Source organism: Stenella coeruleoalba, assembly GCF_951394435.1.
Source record: "Stenella coeruleoalba genome assembly, chromosome: 1".
In the NCBI taxonomy this organism is placed as follows: Eukaryota; Metazoa; Chordata; class Mammalia; order Artiodactyla; family Delphinidae; genus Stenella; species Stenella coeruleoalba.
This window is the reverse complement of record NC_137169.1, coordinates 38,621,519-38,643,017: the sequence shown is the minus strand read 5'-3', so window position 1 is coordinate 38,643,017 and position 21,499 is coordinate 38,621,519. Positions and strand designations below refer to the sequence as shown.

Here is a 21,499-nt window from a genome sequence, read left to right as displayed (position 1 = left end):
AACTGAATAGAGGAACTAAAGGAAAATTACAAGTCAAAAAGTATTTAAGGGCCTCCCTCATGGTGCAGTGGTTAAGAATCCGCCTACCAATGCAGGGGACACAGGTTCAAGCCCTGGTACAGGAAGATCCCACATGCCACGGAGCAACTATGCCCATGCGCCACAACTACTGAGCCTGCGCTCTAGAGCCTGCGAGCCACAACTACTGAGACTTCTTGCCACAACTACTGAGCCTGCATGCCTAGAGGCCGTGCTCCACAACAAGAGAAGCCACCGCAACGAGAAGCCCGTGCTCCTCAACGAAGAGTAGCCCCTACTCACCACAGCTAGAGGCAAGCCCGCATGCAGCAACGAGGACCCAATACAGCCAAAAATAAATTTAAAAAAAAAAAAAAGTATTTAAGTTCTCAGAGAAGGGTGGTATCATTGACAAAAACAGAGAGTGTCTTGTGGAAGTTTAAATATTTGTCAGACTTGTTCATTTTCTACATGTCTGTTAACCTATATTTTCTATTGCCATCTTTCTCTACTTCATTTTGAGTAATTTCTTTTGCTCTTCAGCTCTTCTAATTTTCTCTTTAGCTGTGCTTAGTTGCCATCTAATCTGTTCATTTAGGTTTTTTTTTTTTTTCCTGGGGTAGTTTAGAACATATACCTTAATTTGATTTTTAAAAAATATTTGGTTGGGTTTATTTTTATTTTTGGGTGTGTTGGGTCTTCGTTTCTGTGTGAGGGCTTTCTCTCCTTGCGGCGAGCGGGGGCCACTCACTGTCACGGCATCTCTTGTTGTGGAGCACAGGCTCCAGACGCGCAGGCTCAGTAGTTGTGGCTCACGGGCCCAGCTGCTCCGTGGCATGTGGGATCTTCCCAGACCAGGGCTTGAACCTGTGTCCCCTGCATTGGCAGGCAGATTCTCAACCACTGCGCCATCAGGGAAGCCCTCATTTAGGTTTTTAAATGTGGGAGTATGCTATATATGTGAAAGATTATTTATAATATATACACACAGTTTATAGAATAATAAATTTGTCTTGTCTTTTTTCATAGTATCTTGTTCCTTACTCATATTCTAGAGTCCTTTTTATATTTCTTTAAACATGTGAATTGTATTTATATTCTGTATTCAGTAATGCTAGTATCTGAAGTCCATAGATCATATGTAAACAAATGGATGTGACTATTTCAATCAAACTTTGTTTACAAAAACAGGAGGGCTCATAGGTTCTTGATCCTAAAATTCATAAAATTAAGAATTTTATGAATGCCTGGAGAACAACTATAACTTCAGTGTCTGCTTATTGCAATTCTGCTTTCCAGGTAGCCCTCCTTACCTGCTGCCTTTGACCCTAGGATTTCCCAACAGTGATCTTTCTGTACATTTTAAAAGATGTGTATTATATCTTAGGCAACATTTCATGGCAGGAAGGTTTTTTAGGCTGTCAGATCCACCACATTCGTAAAAGACATTTGTTATTTTTCAGAAATCCAAAGCTTGTGGTAACTGAAAAGACCATCCGACTTGCTTGTCGTCATGCTAAGCAGAATAAAGAAAACTTGCCATGCTTTTTACTTGGTTCTCTCACAGTAGATGAAGGTAATATACTTTGAAAAATTATTTTTATGAGTATAATAGATTTTATGTTTACTGTTTCAGTCAATTACTGTAATGTACTTTGGCTAATTTTCTTTACTGTATACCAACGTTATGAAGATGAGTAAAAGTTGACACTACTCATCATAGACTTTACAGTTTGGTCAGGTGGATAAATATATATGTAAGTCATTTTTTTTTAATGAAAGTTTAATGTACTCTTAGTATGAACAAAATACTTTCCTGTAATCTAGGCTTGCTTGGTTAATTTCACATTTCATAATTGGCGTGCTATATAATAACTGCTATTTTTGTTCTTCAGATGAAGAAAGTGTGACATTGACAATAGATCGTTTTGATCCTGGTCGAGAGGTACCTGAATGCTTAGAAAGAACCCCTACTGCTTCTCTTCCTGGGGACTTTGTGATCCCATGCACAATTCATACTCAAGGACTTTGTTCAAGAGAAATAATAGTGCACAATGCAGATGACTTCAATTCAGCTTTTAAGGTGAGATTTGTTGATATGTGATTATTTCTTATCCAACACAAGAATCAAACTATGTGTACTGTGTTATATTTTAATAAACCCATATTTAATAGGTATTCATTTAATTTCTGACTAAATGATGTTGACCTAAAATGCAATTAGATATGGTTTCTGAGGACAGAAATCCTAGGTAGGTAATATGGGTAGCATTCCAGAAGAGGAAGCAACATGACCAAGATAGCAAAGTGCAACATGTACTCAGGGTAACATTGAGGGTGGAGAGTTTTGCTGGATTTGTGGGCAGTCAGACTTGAGTATTAGTTTGTTTAGATCATAGAGAGCCTTGTCTGCCAGGCTACGGAATTTGAACTTTATCTAATGGGCCATGTTTTTCATTGAAAATTTCTGAAAAGAGGAAATACTGTTAAATCAGGGATGGTTAATGTGATAGGGAGGGCTGACTGAAGTCAGAATAGTTAGGCCATTGCAGTAGTCAGGTGTGTATTAGAGGGGGGTGTATTAGCCTATAGCAGAGTGGTGGCAGTGAGACCAGAAAGGGCACAGTCTGCATGAGCAACTACAGAGGAAGAACTAACTTGACAATTTGGAGTAATAGAAAAGAACCGGAGAGGAATGGACCTTAGATTCTCTGAGACTGAGTCAAAGTTAATTTATGTCCATTTTTACCCACGTAATAAATATTTATTGAAAGCGACATTCTCCAGTAAGAGTTTAAAATGCTGCTGGGACATATAGGTTGGAAATATATGATGGAGCTTGGTATATAAATCTTTTTTGCTTTAACATAATTATTCATATAACCTTTTGGTCACATGGAAGAAATAAGAGAATTGAAATGTTGCAAATCAGAAATTGTTTAATTTTATTAATATAAGATATATGAAACAAAACCTTCAGAGATAAGGACAAATTTCAAAGCTTTAAAATAATTGTGTAATATTGATTCCTCAGGCTCTGCAGCATCATGTGTGTAGCAAAGATTCCTTGGATTGTGGTAAACTGCTTTCCCTAAGAGCTCATATCACTTCCAGGGAGAGTTTGGACACCGTGGATTTTGACTTGGATTGGGCAGCAGTAACTCTAGCAAATACCTTTAAATGCACACCTGTGAAGCCCATCCCCATTATTCCAACAGCTCTGGCAAGAAACTTGAGCAGTAATCTGAATATTTCTCAAGTTCAAGGTACCTATAAATATGGGTAAGTAAAAGACCTATTCATCCAAAATTTTAAATATTTGTCACATTAGTATATTTTCATGTTATTCACGTAATGTGAAATAATTGTTTGGTCAGTTTACATGCCTGAGATCTGTGGCAGCTAGATAAACAACCAAGGAAGGTGAAAAAATTGTTAATTTTTGCTGAATATGGTTTTCTGATAATGAGCCTAATGGAGGCTGGAGAATTATTTATAATATGCAGGGGTTTTAAAATAATTAATTAATTTATTTATTTATTGGCTGTGTTGGGTCTTCATTGCTGTGCACGGGCTTTCTCTAGTTGCGGTGAGCGGGGGCTACTCTTCGTTGCGGTACGCGGGCTTCTCATTGTCGTGGCTTCTCGTTGCGGAGCACGGGCTCCAGGCACGCAGCCTTCAGTATTTGTGGCACGTGGGCTCAGTAGTTGTGGCTTGCAGGCTCTAGAGCTCAGGCTCAGTAGTGTGGTGCACGGGCTTAGTTGCTCCGCGGCATGTGGGATCTTCCTGGGCCAGAGCTCGAACCCGTGTCCCTTGCATTGGCGGGCAGGTTCTCAACCACTGCACCACCAGGGAAGTCCTATAATATGCAGTTTTAATTGTGAATAATGAGCACTGCAGATAAAGGAGATTATTAAATTATAATGTATGATACTCTTGCTTACCAAATTGTCAACCACTTGAGGGTGGAGTTTCCTCACATAGCTGAAGCAGCATCCTCTCTAGCTTCCTATTAACACTCTTAGTTTCTTAGGAAATGTAAGCCAAATTGCTTGCTTTCTGATCCTCAGCAGGGCTGCTTCCCTGAATCCTCATCCACTTTCTTTATCCATTGTCTACTGAGCTAAATCAGACAATGTAAGCACCAACTGCTTTAAAGTCTAAGCAGTTCACTTCTGGCTTCCTTTCCCACTGACTCCACCCTAGTTCCTGTTAGGTCTCTAGAGCTCGAAATGTTTGGCAAAGTAAACTCAACTTCAAGTCTTGTCTACCAAATATGCCTCTTCAAAAGAGGATAAGAAAAAGGATTTTCTTTTCAGAGTGTCCCTGGAACAGCAAGAAAGTTCCCACATGCTGATCAGAGCACATTTCTGGTTGGGGTGGCACAAAAGAAAAAGCGTTGCTATATTCCAAAATCATGGAATGGTCAAAGGTGATAGTGATTAAAAAGTGTTTGAATTAAATTGAGCATTTAATTCTCTTGGAGTAATAAAATACTTCTCAATTGGTACATAGAAATTTGTGTTAAAATTAACCAAAAAATTAATTTATTTTCCTTAGTACCTGAGTCCATCTAGTGAAGCATGAATTTACCTTTCTTTGAATTATTCCTTTGTGACCCCTTGGCATGCCAGTAGTAACCCAGGATGTTCAGTATTCTACCTAATCACCTATTCCTCTTGCCCCTTTCTACCTAGAATTATTTAATTTATGACGTTTGCCTTTTTCTTTGACCACATTCACTTGTTTACCCTAATATTTATTAGGATCCATTGTGGAATAGTATTGTTTTATACACTGGCATTAAATATATTAAAAAACCGTACTTACTGTCCACTAAGTATATTATCATGTAAACACAGTGTGGATAAACGTAATAGGGTTTTATATATAGTGCAGGGAAAGCAGGAAGGTGTGTCCAAATTGCCTGGGAAAATCATGGAAAGCCTAAGCTGGTTTATCAGGTTGTCAAGGCAGAAGAGCTCTCAAAGCAGGTGTAAGGGTCATTGTTGATACATAAATCTCGTGCCAACTCAGGCTTAATCATATTGTCACATGGCTTGATAAATTCATCATCTTTGTGTTTTAGGGTTATTATAGCAATAAAATGTATCCTCAGTGATACTATTAAGACTTCATATCACAAATGGCATTGTTTTTACTTTTGTGTTTTAAAGCCATAACAGTAAACTCTTGACAGTTGTACTGTACTTATCAAATTCTTAAAACTTATTGTCAGTAATAAGTATATTATATTAACAAAGTATAAATGTAGTATAATGTCCTTTTAGGGAAAAGTGAGCTTTGGGGTTCTATCATGATGGTTGCAAAATTCTTTGATAGCGGTTGGAGGAATATAGTACATGGAAGATTGAATATCCCTCACCTAATTCAGCCTCCTTCAGTGAGAAGTCACATCTGTTGCAATCTTGTCAAGTCACCTGCATGCTTGAATACTTCCAGCAACAGGAAATTCATTTCTCCCAGGGAAACCTATTTGGTTCTGCACTTGTTAGCCTCGATTTTAATACTTTTGATTTAAAAAAGTTGATACTTTTTAGAGCAAACTTTTTCAAAAGGTATGTAATCTTCAGTGACCATTTTAATACATAGAAATTTTAAGATATTAAATCTCTTCCATGTCATCCTCATAATTAGTAGAATATTTTTCTACACTTTGAACTGTTTTCTTTGTGTGCATGTGTATGTAAAAGAAATTATTCATTTGAATCCTCTCCTCTGCCTAAAATATACTTCTTCAGCACTCAGATTATCTCTTTTAGGTAAAAGTGCATATTTCCAATTGTTTTTACATGAATGTCTTCTGTTTAGATATCTTACCATGGATGAGACACGCAAATTGTTACTTTTGCTGGAAACTGATCCCAAGATTTATTCTCTCCCATTAGTGGGAATGTAAGTATTGCATTACTTATGAAAACCTTTTCAGCCATGTATGTATTCAAATGTATATTATAAGCATGTGAATCATTTGTACTATGAATATGTATTAATATTTGGATCACCTTATAAAACCATAAATGCTAATGATGCTTAAGCTTTCTTATTTTAACAGCTGAATCAGTTAAAATAAGATTTTTGTCCAATCTTAGGAAGAATTCCAGTATATAAAACAAAACTGAATTCTTCTGGTTGAAGTTGAAGCCTTAGAGCCCTGTTTCTTTAACCTTATTCACTACCCCTGTCCTTAAGGCATCTTGAAGAACTCAGGACTCAGGATAACACTGTTTAAAATTCACTGCCAGGCAATTTTGCAGAAATTCTCTTTAGTGTTTATGGAGATCTCTTTTCGAGTTGGTGGTTAATGACATTTAGATAGATTATTCAGTCAGAAATTTATACTAATTCAGTATTTAATGAGTGCTTACCCTATAAATAGTATTATGTTTCATACTGTGTTGGGATTTAAAGCTCCTCAAGGAATTAATAATTAAAGGTGAGGCGATAAAATATTCAAATATTCCCACATAGAAAGATAAATAATAAGAAAGTGTATGATTTACTATGAAATAAACAATTTAGACAGTGAGCACTATTACTGTTTGCAAGAGAGATGATAGGGGACATTTTCTTAGAGAAGGCAAACTTGAGCTGGACCTTTAAGTGTATAGATAATAGAAGAGAGGATTGACTGGGAAGGGAACCCATATGTGGGAATGGTGTATGCAGACAAAAAATGAGAGTACAGAAATGTTCTGTGGACCACGAAATCTCCTTACAGTCTTTTTGCTCTGGTCCTGGTAGTGGCTGTGTGTTATTGCTGCTAAGTGAATATCTATTAAGAGTTTTCTGAGACTTCCCTGGCGGTCCAGTGAGTAAGACCCCGTGCTCCCAATGCAGGGGACGGGGTTCAATCCCTGGTCGGGAAGCTAGATTCTGCATGCATGCCACAACTAAGAGTTTGCATGCTGCAACTAAGAGCCAGTGCAGCCAAAATAAATAAATAAATACTTAAGAAAATAATAAAAAAAAATTTTTTTTAAAAGCGTTTTCCGTTTTTCAGCCTACCTGTATAATTATAGACTTAAATCCTCTCAATAACTCTATGGTTTTAGGCTGCTAACTTCTTTCTCCCCTAATTCAGCCTATTCTTTCTAGTGCAGGCTAATTGATTCTAATTGATTTCTGCTTTCACCTCTATTGTTAACCATTTTTACCATCATTTCAGTGGAAGAGGACAGAAAGTAGTGCTCTGTCTCTGAATCTGTCTATGGTTATATGTATATCTATAGTCTCCCTCTTAATTATCAGCATGGTTTAATGTTCATAGATTTCTTATTTATGAGCCCTTTTATCTGTTCCTGATGAATGCCAAGAATTTCTGCCACATTACCTTGAGAAGAGCATAATCTAAAGGATGTTAAGGGCTTCCCTGGTGGCGCAGTGGTTGAGAATCTGCCTACCAATGCAGGGGACACGGGTTCGTGCCCCGGTCCAGGAAGATCCCACATGCCGCGGAGCAACTAAGCCCGTGCGCCACAGCTACTGAGCCTGCGCGACTGGAGCCTGTGCTCTGCAACAAGAGAAGGCCGCGACAGTGAGAGGCCCGCGCACCGCGATGAAGAGTGGCCCCCGCTCGCCGCAACTAGAGAAAGCCCTCGCACAGAAACGAAGACCCAACACAGCCAAAAATAAATAAATAAATAAATTTAAAAAAATAATAATAAAAAAAAAAATAAAGAATGTTAAGTACTAATTTGTAAAATGACTATAGTTTTTAATTTCTATTTTTTGTTTTAGCTGGCTGTCTGGAATTATACATATCTATAGTCCTCAGGTGTGGGCTTGCTGCTTGCGATATATGTTCAGTTCTTCTATTCAAGAAAGGTAAGTGATATTTTTTTCTGTAGAGTTTTATTTTGATCTTCACCTCCATTCATGTTTTACTGGTGTTATTTAAAGTTCATGCAATGCCTTAACCTTTTATAATACTTAGAAACCAGAAGAACAGGCACACTAAGGAAGTCAAACATTATATTAAATGGGAATAAAACCAGACAAAAAAGGTGACATTGTGCTATACTTGGAAATGTGAAGGAATTCACTTGCCTAATGACAGTACTGTAACACAAAAGACATACTTTTTATGAGTGGAAAAAAACCCCTAGGGATCATCTACTCTAGCATCCTATTTTATAAAAAAGATTAATTTTCATGGAAGTGACTGAAAATGAGTTTGAATTTGTTTCAAGTGTTTTATTGTTACCCTGTGCTGCTGATAGTACCTTAAGAAGCACTTGGGATGAAGTTTAATGTTCTTGGAACTAAAGCACAAGCATTGGAACTAATAGGGAAACTTTATTTCTAACCTCAACTCCTCATTTAATTTTGTTATTTTGTACATGTTGCCATTATTTGCCTCTTACTTTCTTCATCTATTAAATGAAAATTCCAGAGTTTGTTTCTGTCTGCTTTGGTGGCTATAATACACTTTTTAAAAAAAACTTTAATGAAAAGGCAGTATAAGTACATGGCACTAAATCAGATATATATAAAGATACATAATAAAAATGTCTCTTCCACCGCATTTCCCCAGATCCTATCCCCAGAGACAATCACTGTTAAAGGAGTATCTTGTGCTTCCTTCTTGAAATACCAATGCATAGACAAATAACACCCTTCCCTGGTCTGTAAAAGTTAAATCACAAATGGGATCAAACCGTTCTACCTTTTCTCTGTTGCTTTTTTCTTTATATCATTATACCTTGGAAATCATTACTAAATCTTGGCACATACAGATTTAATACACATATTTTACAACTGAATAGTAAATAATATATACTATATTTTAAAAACTACTCCTTTTGCTTGCGGACAACTTTGTGTATACATCTTTGTGTGTATATACTAGTATATTTGTGGAATAAATTCCTAAAAGTGGTTTTTCTGGGTCAAATAGTATATCACTTTAAATTTTGTAGATATTGCCAATTTGTGCTTCAAAGACTATCAGTTTATAATCTTTCCAACAGTGTTTGAGAGTGCCTGTTTTCTCCATCCCCTCACTAACACTGTGGAACAAGTATTTGTTGAGCACCTACTATGTACCAAGCACTATTCATGATATTGGCAATAAACAGTAAACAAAATAAAGACCCTGCAGAGATAGGCAGTAAACAGAAAAAATAAGTCAAATAAATAGTATTTTACAAGGTGATGAGTGCTGTGGAGAAATAAGCAGGGGAGGTGGATGTTGTGTCTCTGGTAGTGGCAGGTAGGGTTGCAGTTTTAAATAGGGCAGTCAGGCAGACAAAGACTTGAGATGGGGGAGTAAGCCATGTGGCTGTCTGGGGCAGTATCACAGGGTGATGGGTACAAAGCTGTGGGTGAAAGATCACCTTGCATCTTCAAGGAACAACAAGGATGTAGCGTGGCTGGAGAGGAGTGAGGGAAGGGAAAAACAACAAGACCTCAGAGAAGTAACTGGAAGGCCATTATTAGACTTTTTTTTTTTTTTTTTTTTAATTTTTGGCTGCGTTGGGTCTTTATTGGGGCGTGGGCTTCCTCTAGTTGCGGGGAGCCGGGGCTACCCTTCATTGTGGTGCGCAGGCTTCTCACTGCAGTGGCTTCTCTTATTGCAGAGCACGGGCTCTAGGTGCGCAGGCTTCAGTAGTTGTGGCGTGTGAGCTCAGTAGTTGTGGCTCGCAGGCTGTAGAGTGCAGGCTTAGTAATTGTGGCGCACAGGCTTAGTTGCTCCATGGCATGTGGGATCTCCCTGGACCAGGAATCGAACCCTTGCCCCCTGCACTGGCAGGCGGATCCTTAACCCCTGCGCCACCAGGGATGCCCCCATTATTAGACTTTTGATCTTTGCAAATCTGACGTTTTATAATCTCATCTTCTGGGAACCTCCTAATCATGTCTCTTGCCATTATTCTGTTGGGTTGTGTATCTTTTTCACATTGCTTTGTAAGAGCTCTCTTTTTCTTTTTCACTCTCTGTATATATACATTTATATAATATGTAAAGTATATATTTCTTAAAATATATGTTATATGCTGCAAAGATTTTATATATGTGTATATAAATATGTTATAAAAATGTGCGTGTGTACATACATATATGTATTTGTATTGGTATAGATATGTGGCAAAAATTTATTTCCCCCAGATTGTCATTTCATTTCACTTTGGTTAATATTTTTTCCCAGACTTTTTTTTTCTTTTAATTATATGTTCAATACATTCTAAGCCAATATCCCATTGTGTTTGTGTGAATACATGTGTATTAATTAATTTATTTATTTTTGCTGTGTTGGGTCTTCATTTCTGTGCGAGTGCTTTCTCTAGTTGTGGCAAGCGGCAGCCACTCTTCATCACGGTGCGCGGGCCTCTCACTATTGCGGCCTCTCCCATTGCGGAGCACAGGCTCCAGACGTGCAGGCTCAGTAGTTGTGGCTCACGGGCCCAGTCGCTCCGCGGCATGTGGGACCTTCCCAGACCAGGGCTCGAACCCGTGTCCCCTGCATTAGCAGGCAGACTCTCAACTGCTGCGCCACCAGGGAAGCCCCCAGACTTTTTTTAAAGTCCGATTTATCCATCTTTTTTTTTCTATTTTGCTTAGAAAGGATTTTTATTGAAATGAAAATCTCTTGTTTTTTCTCCAGAAGCTACAGTTCTACTTTTTACATTTTATTTTAATTATATAATATAGTTAGTTTTATTTGCAATAAAAGAGAAATTAAATATTCATTTTAACGTATTAGTAATATTAAGTTTTATTATCAGTGACGGGTCTTGCTTTAATTATTTATTGATAGTAAATGCTTGGTGAAGTTAGTTTTGAAGCTCTCTCTGTCAAAATGAAGCGTTAGGGAATTTCTTTGATACCTGGACTCTTTAATTACTGCCGGCCTTTAACCAGGGAGGTATCAGCACTGCTTGGCATAGCTTAGGTTAGTACTTTACAGCATTCTGATCAGTGGTCTTGTCTGACCCTAGAGAGAGGAATTGAGCAGAATAGGCATTCTGCCTCCTAAACCCTCACTGCTTTGTTTTGTTAATAGTGTAATATATCCCCAAATTATCTTTCATTCAACATTTTACAAAGTAGAGACAACTACTAAAAGGTTTTTTTTTTTTTTTGGGTTCACGGGCCTCTCACTGTTGTGGCCTCTCCCGTTGCGGAGCACAGGCTCCAGACGCGCAGACTCAGCGGCCATGGCTCACGGGCCTAGCCGCTCCGCGGCATGTGGGATCTTTCCAGACCGGGGCACGAACCCGTGTCCCCTGCATCGGCAGGTGGACTCTCAACCACTGCGCCACCAGGGAAGCCCTAAAAGCATTTTTAAATAGTGGGTTTTGGTGTGTATTTTAAGGACTCTTGATTACTTTACAGATATTTGTTGAGTCATGTAGTGAATAATAAAATGAATGTTCATTTTATCAGTGTTTATAGTAGTGAACTATTGTGAATAATTTAAATATCCACTTTTAGAAGTCTGGGTGAATCAATAATAGCACATCTATAAATTGTAATACTGGATAGTCACTAAAAAAGAATAGGGAGGTCTAAGGTATAATATAGAACAGTGACATGGAAAGAAATCCAAGATTGTCAAATAATAAATAGAAAATGCAATTAAGGAAACAATCCCATTTACCATTGCAACAAAAAGAATAAAATACCTAGGAATAAACCTACCTAAAGAGGTAAAAAACCTGTACTCAGAAAACTGTAAGATGCTGATGAAAGAAATCAAAGTTGAAACAGATGGAGAGATGTATACCATGTTCTTGGACTGGAAGAATCAATATTGTGAAGATGGCTATACTACCCACAGCAATCTACAGATTCAGTACAATCCCTATCAAATTACCAATGGCATTTTTCACAGAATTAGAACAAAAAATTGTACAATTGGTATGGAAACAAAAGACCCCAAATAGCCAAGGCAATCTTGAGAAAGAAAAACAGCTGGAGAAATCAGGCTCCCTGACTTCAGACTATACATCAAAGCTACAGTAATCAAGACAGAATGGTACTGGCACAAAAACAGAAATATAGATCAATGGAACAGGATAGAAAGCCCAGAGATAAACCCATGCACCTGTGGTCACCTAATCTGTGGCAAAGAAGGCAAGAATATATAATGGAGAAAAGACAGTCTTTTCAGTAAGTTGTGCTGGGAAAACTGGACAGCTACATGTAAAGGAATGAAATTAGAACACTTCCTAACACCATATACAAAAACAAACTCAAAATGGATTAAAGACCTAAGTGTAAGGACGGACACTATTAAACTGTTAGAGGAAAAAACATAAGCAGAACACTCCTTGACATAAATCACAGCAAGATCTTTTTTGACCTACCTGCTGGAGTGATAAAAATAAAAACAAAAATAAATGGGACCTAATGAAACTTTAAAGCTTTTGCACAGCAAATGAAACCATAAACAATACGAAAAGACAACCCTCAGAATGGGAGAAAATATTTGCAAATGAAGCAACTGACAAGGGATTAATCTCCAAAATATACAAACAGCTCATGCAGCTCAATAACAAAAAAAACCCAAACAATCAGAAAATGGGCAGAAGACCTAAATAGACATCTCTCCAAAGAAGACATACAGATGGCCAAGAGGCACATGAAAAGATGCTCAACATCACTAATTATTAGAGAAATGCAAATCACAACTACCATGAGGTATCACCTCACACCAGTCAGAATGGCCATCATCAAAAAATCTACAACAATAAATGCTGGAGACGGTGTGGAGAAAAGGGAACCCTCCTACACTATTGGTGGGAATGTAAATTGGTAGAGCCACCATGGAGAACAGTATGGAGGTTCCTTAAAAAACTAAAAATAGAACTACCATATGACCCAGCAATCCCATTCCTGGGCATATACCTGAAGAAAGTCATAATTCAAAAAGATACATACACCCCAGTGTTCATTGCAGCAGTATTTACAATAGCCAGGACATGGAAGCAACCTAAATATCCATCGACAGATGAATGGATAAAGAAGATGTGGTACATATATACAATGGACTATTACTCAGCCATAAAAAAGGAACGAAATAGTGCCATTTGCAGAGACGTGGATGGGCCTGGAAACTGTCATACAGAGTGAAGTAAGTCAGAAAGAAAAACAAATATTGTATAATATCGCTTATATGTGGAATCTAGAAAAATGGTACAGATGAACTTTTTTGCAAAGCAGAAATAGAGACACAGTTGTAGAGAACAAACTTAAAGATACCGAGGGGGGAAGGAGAGGATGGGATGAATTGGGAGATTGGAATCAACATGTATACACTACTATGTATAAAATAGATAACTAATGAGAACCTACTGTAGAGCACAGGGAATTCTACTCAGTGCTTTGTGGTGACCTAAATGGGTAGGAAATCTAAAAAAGGGATATATGTATACGTATAACTGATTCACTCTGCTGTACAGCAGAAACTAACACAACATTGTAAAGCAACTATACTCCAATAAAAAATAATTAAAAAAAAAACTATATCACAGACCTATTGAATATGTGGTTTAGAAATACACTAGTAATCATGTTGTGTGCTTTTAATTAAATGTTATTTCTCTTTTCCCTCAAAAAAAAAGGAACAAATGCAAATAGTGTGTATAGTATCTTGTTTTTGTTAAATTGTATAAAATGTTTGCGTATGCCTAGGGGAAAATTCTGGAAGTAAATACTGTAAACTGGAGAGTGGAATGGGATGTTTTCATTTTCTATTTTATACATTCCTGTTTTTGTTTAAAGTATTTACAAGGAATATGTATTCTGTAATAAATGTATTTTAAAAATTAAAAATTAGTAACATTAAAAAGTAAGCATAGGGAATTCCCTGGTGGTCCAGTGGTTAGGCTCCACGCTTCCATTAAAGGGAGCATGGGTTCGATCCCTGGTCAGGGAAAAGTAAGCATAAATTTGCCCCTCAGTTTTCTTCCAAAAATTGGACTGTTTAGTTAGTCTATTAACTAGATTGAGGGACTCACATAGAATTCTTTGAGTGTATTCTTGTTATTGTCAGTAAATTTTAATTAAATGGCATTTTTTTATCCAGGGTTTTTTCAGAATCTGGAAATTTCATTATAGTTCTCTATTCTGTGACACATAAGGATCCTGAGTTTTATGAATGCCTCCCTTGTGATGGCAGGTTGCCTGACCTTCGATTCCAGCTACTAACTAGTAAGGAAACATTACATCTTTTCAAAGTAAGTGATTTGATTTCCTAGCACACTTATGACTATTCAGGGTTGTACTCAAATTATTAGGCTTTATTTATAATCAGTCTTACTAAATATTAACTTTATTCATTTATGGTTAATTTTGTTTTGTAAATTTTAGGCCATATCTCCAGAACCAAATTCTAATGCAGGATCAAACGTTATCTACAGAGTAACTTTCCCATGTTTTCCTAAAACCTTTGAAGACTATATCAAGAATTTAATGTATGTGTTGTATCATTTTATGATACTGAGAGTTAATTTGTGATCTTAGTGTTTTCTTTGTCCTGATTGTTAATTTTTAAATGTATGGGTATAACAAATGGTTTCTCATACTTAAAAGTCAGTGTCTATAATATATAACCCTAGGAATCAGAATAGATTAATATGACTGGCAAAAATATTCGTTTGGGTTTTTCTGTAAGATCTTATGGAAAAACCTGAAAGAACTTTTTGGCCAACCCAATACATTTAGGTGATGGTCGCAGAAAAAGTAGATCTTTGAAACCGTAAATGTCATTATGTAAAAATATTCTAAGGCCAAAAATGAACAATAATTCTGCTTTTTTTTTTTACGAAAATATTGACTATCCCGGGCTTCCCTGTTGGCTCATTGGTTAAGAATCTACTTGCCAATGCAGGGGACACGGGTTCAAGCCCTGGTCCCAGAAGATCGCACATGCTGTGGAGCAACTAAGCCCGTGTGCCACAACTACTGAGCCTGTGCTCTAGACACCGTGAGCCACAACTACTGAGCCCACGTGACGCGGCTACTGAAGCCCACGTGCCTAGAGCCCATGCTCCACAACAAGAGAAGCCACCGCAATGAGAAGCCCGTGCACTGCAACAAAGAGTAGCCCCCGCTCGCTGCAACTAGCGAAAGACCACGCACAGCAACGAAGACCCAACGCAGCCAAAAATAAATAAAATTTAAAAAAAATTTTACTAGCCCTAAATAACCATGTGTTACCACTCAGATCTTATTTTGTGCCTTTAATTTCATTTATAGGTTGTATTGATTCATGAATCAAGTTTTTGTATTTTAATTATAAACATAATCATCTTAAATGAGGTCTATTTCCATTTTAGAGACATATCTCACATATATATCACTCATTTTATTCTTCAGATTGTATGCTCAGTTTAAAGTTACTATTTTAACTGAATCCCTGGTTATTGAGTAAGTTACATAGTAAAGATAATTAGGTTTTTACTTTCATTTATGTAGTAGGGAGACGGATAGTTTTTTTAAAAGGTTGCATAAAAATAGAACCATATGATTCAGCAATTCCACTTCTGGGTATTTATCCAAAGGAAACAAGAACACTAATTCAAAAAGATATGTGTACCACCATGTTAATTGCAGCATTATTTACAATAGCCAAGATATTAAAGCAACCTAAGTGTCCATGGATGGGTGAATGGATAAAGAAAATGTAATTTATCTTATATTATATTACATTATATCATATTATATTAATATAATGGGAAAATATTCAGCTGTAAAAAAAGGAAGGAAATCCTGCCATTTGTGACAACATAGATGGACCTCCAGGGCATTGTGCTAAGTGAAATAAATAAAACAGAGAAAGGCAAATACCATATGTCACTTATATGTGCAGTATTTAAACAACAACAAAAAAACATTTCATTGAACTCACAGACACAGAGAACAGATTGGTGGTTTGCAAGAGGTTGGGGGGGGGGGGTTTGAGGGTGGCCAAAATGGCCAAAGGTGGTCAAAAGGTACAAACTTCCAGTTATAAAGTAAATAAGTAATGGGGATATAATATACAGCATGGTGAGTATAGTTAATAATGCTATATTGTATTTTGAAAGTTCTTTTTTTTTTAAATTTATTTATTTTATTTACTTTTTGGATGCGTTGGGTATTCGTTGCTGTGCGTAGGCTCTCTAGTTGTGGCGAGCAGGGGCCATCCCTCGTTGCGGTGTGCAGGCCTCTCATTGTGGTGGCCTCTGCCGTTGCAGAGCTCAGGCTCCCAGTGCACGGGCTCCAGCAGTTGTGGCACAGGGGCCAAGAAGCTGTGGCTCGTGGGCTTCAGAGCACAGGCTCAGTAGCTGTGGCGCATGAGCCCAGTTGCTCTGCGGCATGTGGGATACCCCCGGGACCACGGGTCGAACCGTGTCGCCTGCATTGGCAGATGGATTCCCAACTACTGTGCCACCAGGGAAGTCCTTGAAAGTTCTTATAAGAAAATATTTATCATTCTGCATGGTGATGGATGGTTAACTAGATTTATTGTAGTGTGTGTTTCACCGTATATTCAAATATTGAATCATTATGTTGTTCACCTGAAAGTATTATGTCATATGTCAATTATATCTCAGTTGAAAGAATTATTTTTTTTAAAAGATTATAGTTTCAGAAATCAGAAGTCGCCTTCCCCCCAGTGTTTCAGAGCTACTTGTCATCTAAATAGAATTCTCTGGTGTTTATGTAAGTCACATCTCAAAGTATGACGTACTTTATTTCAGAATGTTGAACCTTCTGACAAAAACCCAGTCTATTTTGAACTGAGTGCTGAAGGCCAGAATGCAGAAAGAGAGTTTTTTAACAAAGTTTCCAAGAATCTTTCAATTAAGAGGTAAAAGATATTTTATTGTCATGTGTACTTTTTAAATTAATTTTATTAGTTTTTTGGTGAGTAATTAAATAACTCCCTAAATATTTCTGAGGAAACTATTTGTAAATCTTTTACCATAGGTATCCTTGCTTTAAATGCATTCCTTCATACTCAGAAGTTGGATGATCATTTTAATGAAGTGACAACTCTAATATGGTTCTCATTTGAGTTGATTTATTACATAGGGGAACAAAAGTATTTGTCGAGACATTATCTTGTTTAAGAAGAAGCATCCTGTTTTTGTTTAGTTTGCCTTCTCTTCTTCCCTTCCTTGTAGTATTAAACCTAGGCCTATCAGATAAACTACTATAAAAAATAACTCGTCTACCTAAAAAAGAAAACTTTTAAAGCAAATGCACTTGGAGAATATTAAATAATGGTTGTGAATTTTTGGGTCCATATATACCTTTTATGGTAAAGTAGATATTTCCTTTGTATTAGGGTTCTCCAGAGAAACAGAAGCGACAGGATATATATACATAGAGAGATTTGTGTTAAGGAATTGATTTGTGCAGTTGGGGAGGCTTGTCGGGGCCAAAATCTGCAGTGTAGGCTGGCAGCCTGAGAAAAGTTGCAGTTAGAGTCCAAAGGTGGTCAGCTGGCAGAATTCCCTCCTCTTGGGGAGGTCAGTCTTTGTTCTATTAAGGCATTCAGCTGATTGGATAAGACCCACCCACATTATGGAGGATTATATGCTTTACTCAGAGTCTACCGATTTAAATGTTAATCTCATCTTAAAAACACCTTCACAGAAACATCTAGAATAATGTATGACCAAAAATCTGGCTACTGTGGCCTAGCCAAGTTGACACATAAAATTAACTCTTCATATCCCTATTCTAGCTTTCTCATTTATTTTACTATGTGCCTGATAATGTGCTAAGAGCTGGGGATATAGTGGTATTAAAAACAGATGCAGACACGATCCCTTTCCTCATGGAATTTATAGTTCAGTAATGGAGTGTTGAATTCTCTGTATTATTTGAGAGGTTCATTAATTTAAGTTAATATTTGCCAAGTATTTAATAACCTCATTTAAAAGTTACTTTGGAATGCTGGTTTATTCTTTGATTCTGTAGCTCAGAAACTTGTTATTTTTAACTTGCACTTACAACTGATTTGTCCTTTTCTCAACTTTTTGATTATAACCTTAACCTATCTTTGGGCCTCTTTAATACTATCTGTTTAGTATCTTGTATGAGAAACAAGCAGGTATAAGGTTCATTATAGATTATTGCAATTATTGCGAAAATAGCTTCACCTTTTTTTTTTTTTTGGCCGTGCCACCTGGCACGCAAGATCTTAATTCCCCGAACAGCGATCAGACCCGTGCCCCCTTTATTGGGAGCACTGAGTCTTAACCACTGGACCACCAGGGAAGTCCCTAGCTTGACCTTTTTTTTTTTTTGCGATACACAGGCCTCTCACTGTTGTGGCCTCTCCCGTTGCGGAGCACAGGTTCCGGACGCGCAGGCTCAGTGGCCATGGCTCACGGGCCCAGCCGCTCCGCGGCATGTGGGATCCTCCCGGACCAGGGCATGAACCCGTGTCCCCCGCATTGGCAGGCGGACTCTCAACCACTGCGCCAGCAGGGAAGCCCCTTGACCTTTTTTAAATAGCATTCATTCATCTGTCCTTAACACTTGATTCTGTAGGTGGAAGTTAACTATGATACAGTTTTAAAATAAGTGCCAGCTATGCCAACTATTTATAGAGGCTACATAACATAATAGTTGTGAGTTCAGGTTATGGTATAAGACATATATGTGTTCAAGTCTTGGTTGTAAACATCACTATCCCATCTGTAAAATGGGAATTATGACTATATCCATATTGGTTTCCTATTGCTGTTCTAACAAAGTACCACAAACTTAAGTGACTTCAAACAATACAAAGTTATTATCTTCTAGTTCTGGGGGTCAGGAGTCCAAAATGGATCTTTGGGGCTAAAATCAAAGTGATGGTAGGGCTGCATTCCTTTTGGAAGCTTTAGTGGTGAATCCATATTCCCTTTTCCAGCTTCTAGAGGCCACCTGCATTCCTTGTCTTACTCCATCTTCAAAGCTAGCAGCATAGCGTCTTCAAATCTCTCTCTGACTTCTATCCTCCTCATATCTCCATCTCTGCCTGACCATCTTGCCTCCATCTTATAAGGACCATTGTGATTACATTGAGCCTCCACATCTCAAGATACTTAATCATATCTGCAAACTCCCTTTTTCCTTTTACACTAACATATTCACAGGTTCTGGGGATTAGAAAGATGTCTGAGGTATACGCTATCTTTGGGCATTTTAAGTTGTTCTTTTTTTTTCTTTTTTTTAAGAAGATGTTGAGGAGTTTATTTATTTATTTATTTTTGCTGTGTTGGGTCTTCGTTTCTCTGCGAGGGCTTTCTCTAGTTGCGGCAAGTGGGGGCCACTCTTCATCGCGGTGCATGGACCTCTCACTATTGCAGCCTCTCTTGTTGCGGAGCACAGGCTCCAGACTCAGTAGTTGTGGCTCACGGGCCTAGTTGCTCTGCGGCATGTGGAATCCTCCCAGACCAGGGCTCGAACCCGTGTCCCCTGCATTAGCAGGCAGATTCTCAACCACTGCGCCACCAGGGAAGCCCTTAAGTTATTCTTGAAGCGGGTTAGATCAGCAGAAAACTATATTCTTACAGACTTGCAGGACCACCTTCATTGTCTTAAGGTTTAAGGTTTTATTCAAGATTTTATTGAATGTTTATGGAAGAAAAAGCCAAATTAAGGGGGCACTTGGAATTTCTTTAACATTGTTGAAAAACCGTGTCTATTTTCTTTTTTTATTTATTAATTAATTTATTAATTTACTTATTTACGTTTGGCTGCATTGAGTCTTCATTGCTGCGCATGGGCTTTCTCTAGTTGCAGCGAGCGGGGGTTGCTCTTCATTGCGGTGGCTTCTGTTGTGGCCAAGCACAGGCTCTAGGTCCACAGGCTTCAGTAGTTGTAGCACATGGACTCAGTAGTTGTGGCTCTTGGGCTCTAGAGCGCAGGCTTAGTAGTTGTGGTGCACAGGCTTAGTTGCTCCACGGCATGTGGGATCTTCTGGGACCAGGGCTCGAACCTGTGTCCCCTGCATTGGCAGGTGGATTCTTAACCACTGCACCACCAGGGAAGTCCGGCCGTGTCTATTTTCAACTCTGACCAAAGCTTTGATGAGGATCAGTTATTTTTACTCTTTTTTTTTTTTTTTTTTTTTTTTTTTTTTTTTTTTTTTTTGCGGTACACGGGCCTCTCACTGTTGTGACCACTCCCTTTGCGGAGCACAGGCTCCGGACGCGCAGGTTCAGCGGCCATGGCTCCCGGACCCAGCCGCTCCACGGCATGTGGGATCTTCCCGGACCGGGGCACGAACCCGTGTCCCCTGCATCGGCAGGCGGACTCTCAACCACTGCGCCACCAGAGAAGTCCCAAGGATCACTTATTTTTAGATTTTAATTTTAATAAAATGTTTATCTTACCTAGATAACTGGTATTAAAATTATACAACATTAAGTTTTTTCTTTTTGTCTTGGGTGCTAAAAAAGCTCAGAAATGAATATTTTTTGTTTTTTGTGTTTTTTTGGCTGTGCCACGCAGCATGTGGGATCTTAGTTCCCTGACCAGGGATTGAACCTGCACCCCTTATAGTGAAAGCACAGTCTTAACCACTGGATGGCCAGGGAAGTCCCTCAGAAATGGATTTTATTGCTCAGCGTTGGGAAATTTTATATGTGTGTATCTATGTGTATATTTGTATATGTTTATCATAAGTAAGTATGTAGCAAATATTAATTCCTTGCCACAAACTCAGGTGTACCAAAAATGTAACTTTTTTTGTTTTTATTCTTTTCTCTTTTTTGGTGCAGCATGTGGGATCTTAGTTCCCCAACCAGGGATCGAGCCCGATTCCCCAGCATTGGAAGTGCAGAGTCTTAACCAGTCGACCACCAGAGAAGTCCCCTACTTTTTTTCTTTTTAAAAGTAATTGAGGGAATTCCCTGGTGGTCCAGTGGTTAGGACAGCGTGCTTTCACTGCTGGGGCCTGGGTTTGATCCCTGGTTGGAGAACTAAGATCCCACAAGCCGCGCGGTGCCACAGCCAAAAAAAAAAGTAATTGAAATTAATTTCTATTTTGAGCCCCTATTCATTTTGCTCAGTTATAGAAGCCAAATTTCAGTTAATTCAAGGTCTGTTTATTCTGTTTCTTCTGAGATTATATGTAATTTAGAGGGGACTAATGCTCTGCCACTACTGGTGATGTGGGGTGACATGATTATCATCCATCCACACCACTCAGCCATCTGCTGAGGTGTTTTCTTTCTTTCTTTCTTTCTTTTTCTTTCTTTCTTTCTTTCTTTGGTTGCACCAGGTCTTAGTTGCAGCAGGCAGACTCCTTAGTTCTGGCTTGCGGGCTCTATAGTTGCCGCTTGCTGGCTCCTTAGTTGAGGCATATATGTGGGATTTAGTTCCCTGACCAGGGATCGAACCCAGGCCCCCTGCATTGGGAGTGTGGAGTCTTACCACTGCGCCACCAGGGAGGTCCCTGAGGTGTTTTCATTTGCATCTGGTTTTTGGCAGTTGGTTTGTGCAAGATCCTGCTGCGACCTCCTTA

General features: G+C 38.3%; 1 protein-coding gene across 6 annotated transcripts in view; it reads left to right on the top strand.

Annotated features, from left to right (window-relative positions):
* STIL (STIL centriolar assembly protein) overlaps positions 1 to 21,499 on the top strand; it is a 143,659-nt gene that overhangs the window by 95,881 nt on the left and 26,279 nt on the right. For all 6 annotated transcript variants that reach the window (XM_079913263.1, XM_079913262.1, XM_079913259.1 and 3 more), the window contains 7 exons: positions 1,482 to 1,594; positions 1,914 to 2,101; positions 3,053 to 3,300; positions 5,851 to 5,934; positions 7,780 to 7,866; positions 14,072 to 14,222; positions 16,731 to 16,840. In XM_079913263.1, the coding sequence (XP_079769389.1) occupies positions 1,482 to 1,594; positions 1,914 to 2,101; positions 3,053 to 3,300; positions 5,851 to 5,934; positions 7,780 to 7,866; positions 14,072 to 14,222; positions 16,731 to 16,840 (981 nt within the window). The remainder of the gene's footprint in view (positions 1 to 1,481; positions 1,595 to 1,913; positions 2,102 to 3,052; positions 3,301 to 5,850; positions 5,935 to 7,779; positions 7,867 to 14,071; positions 14,223 to 16,730; positions 16,841 to 21,499) is intronic.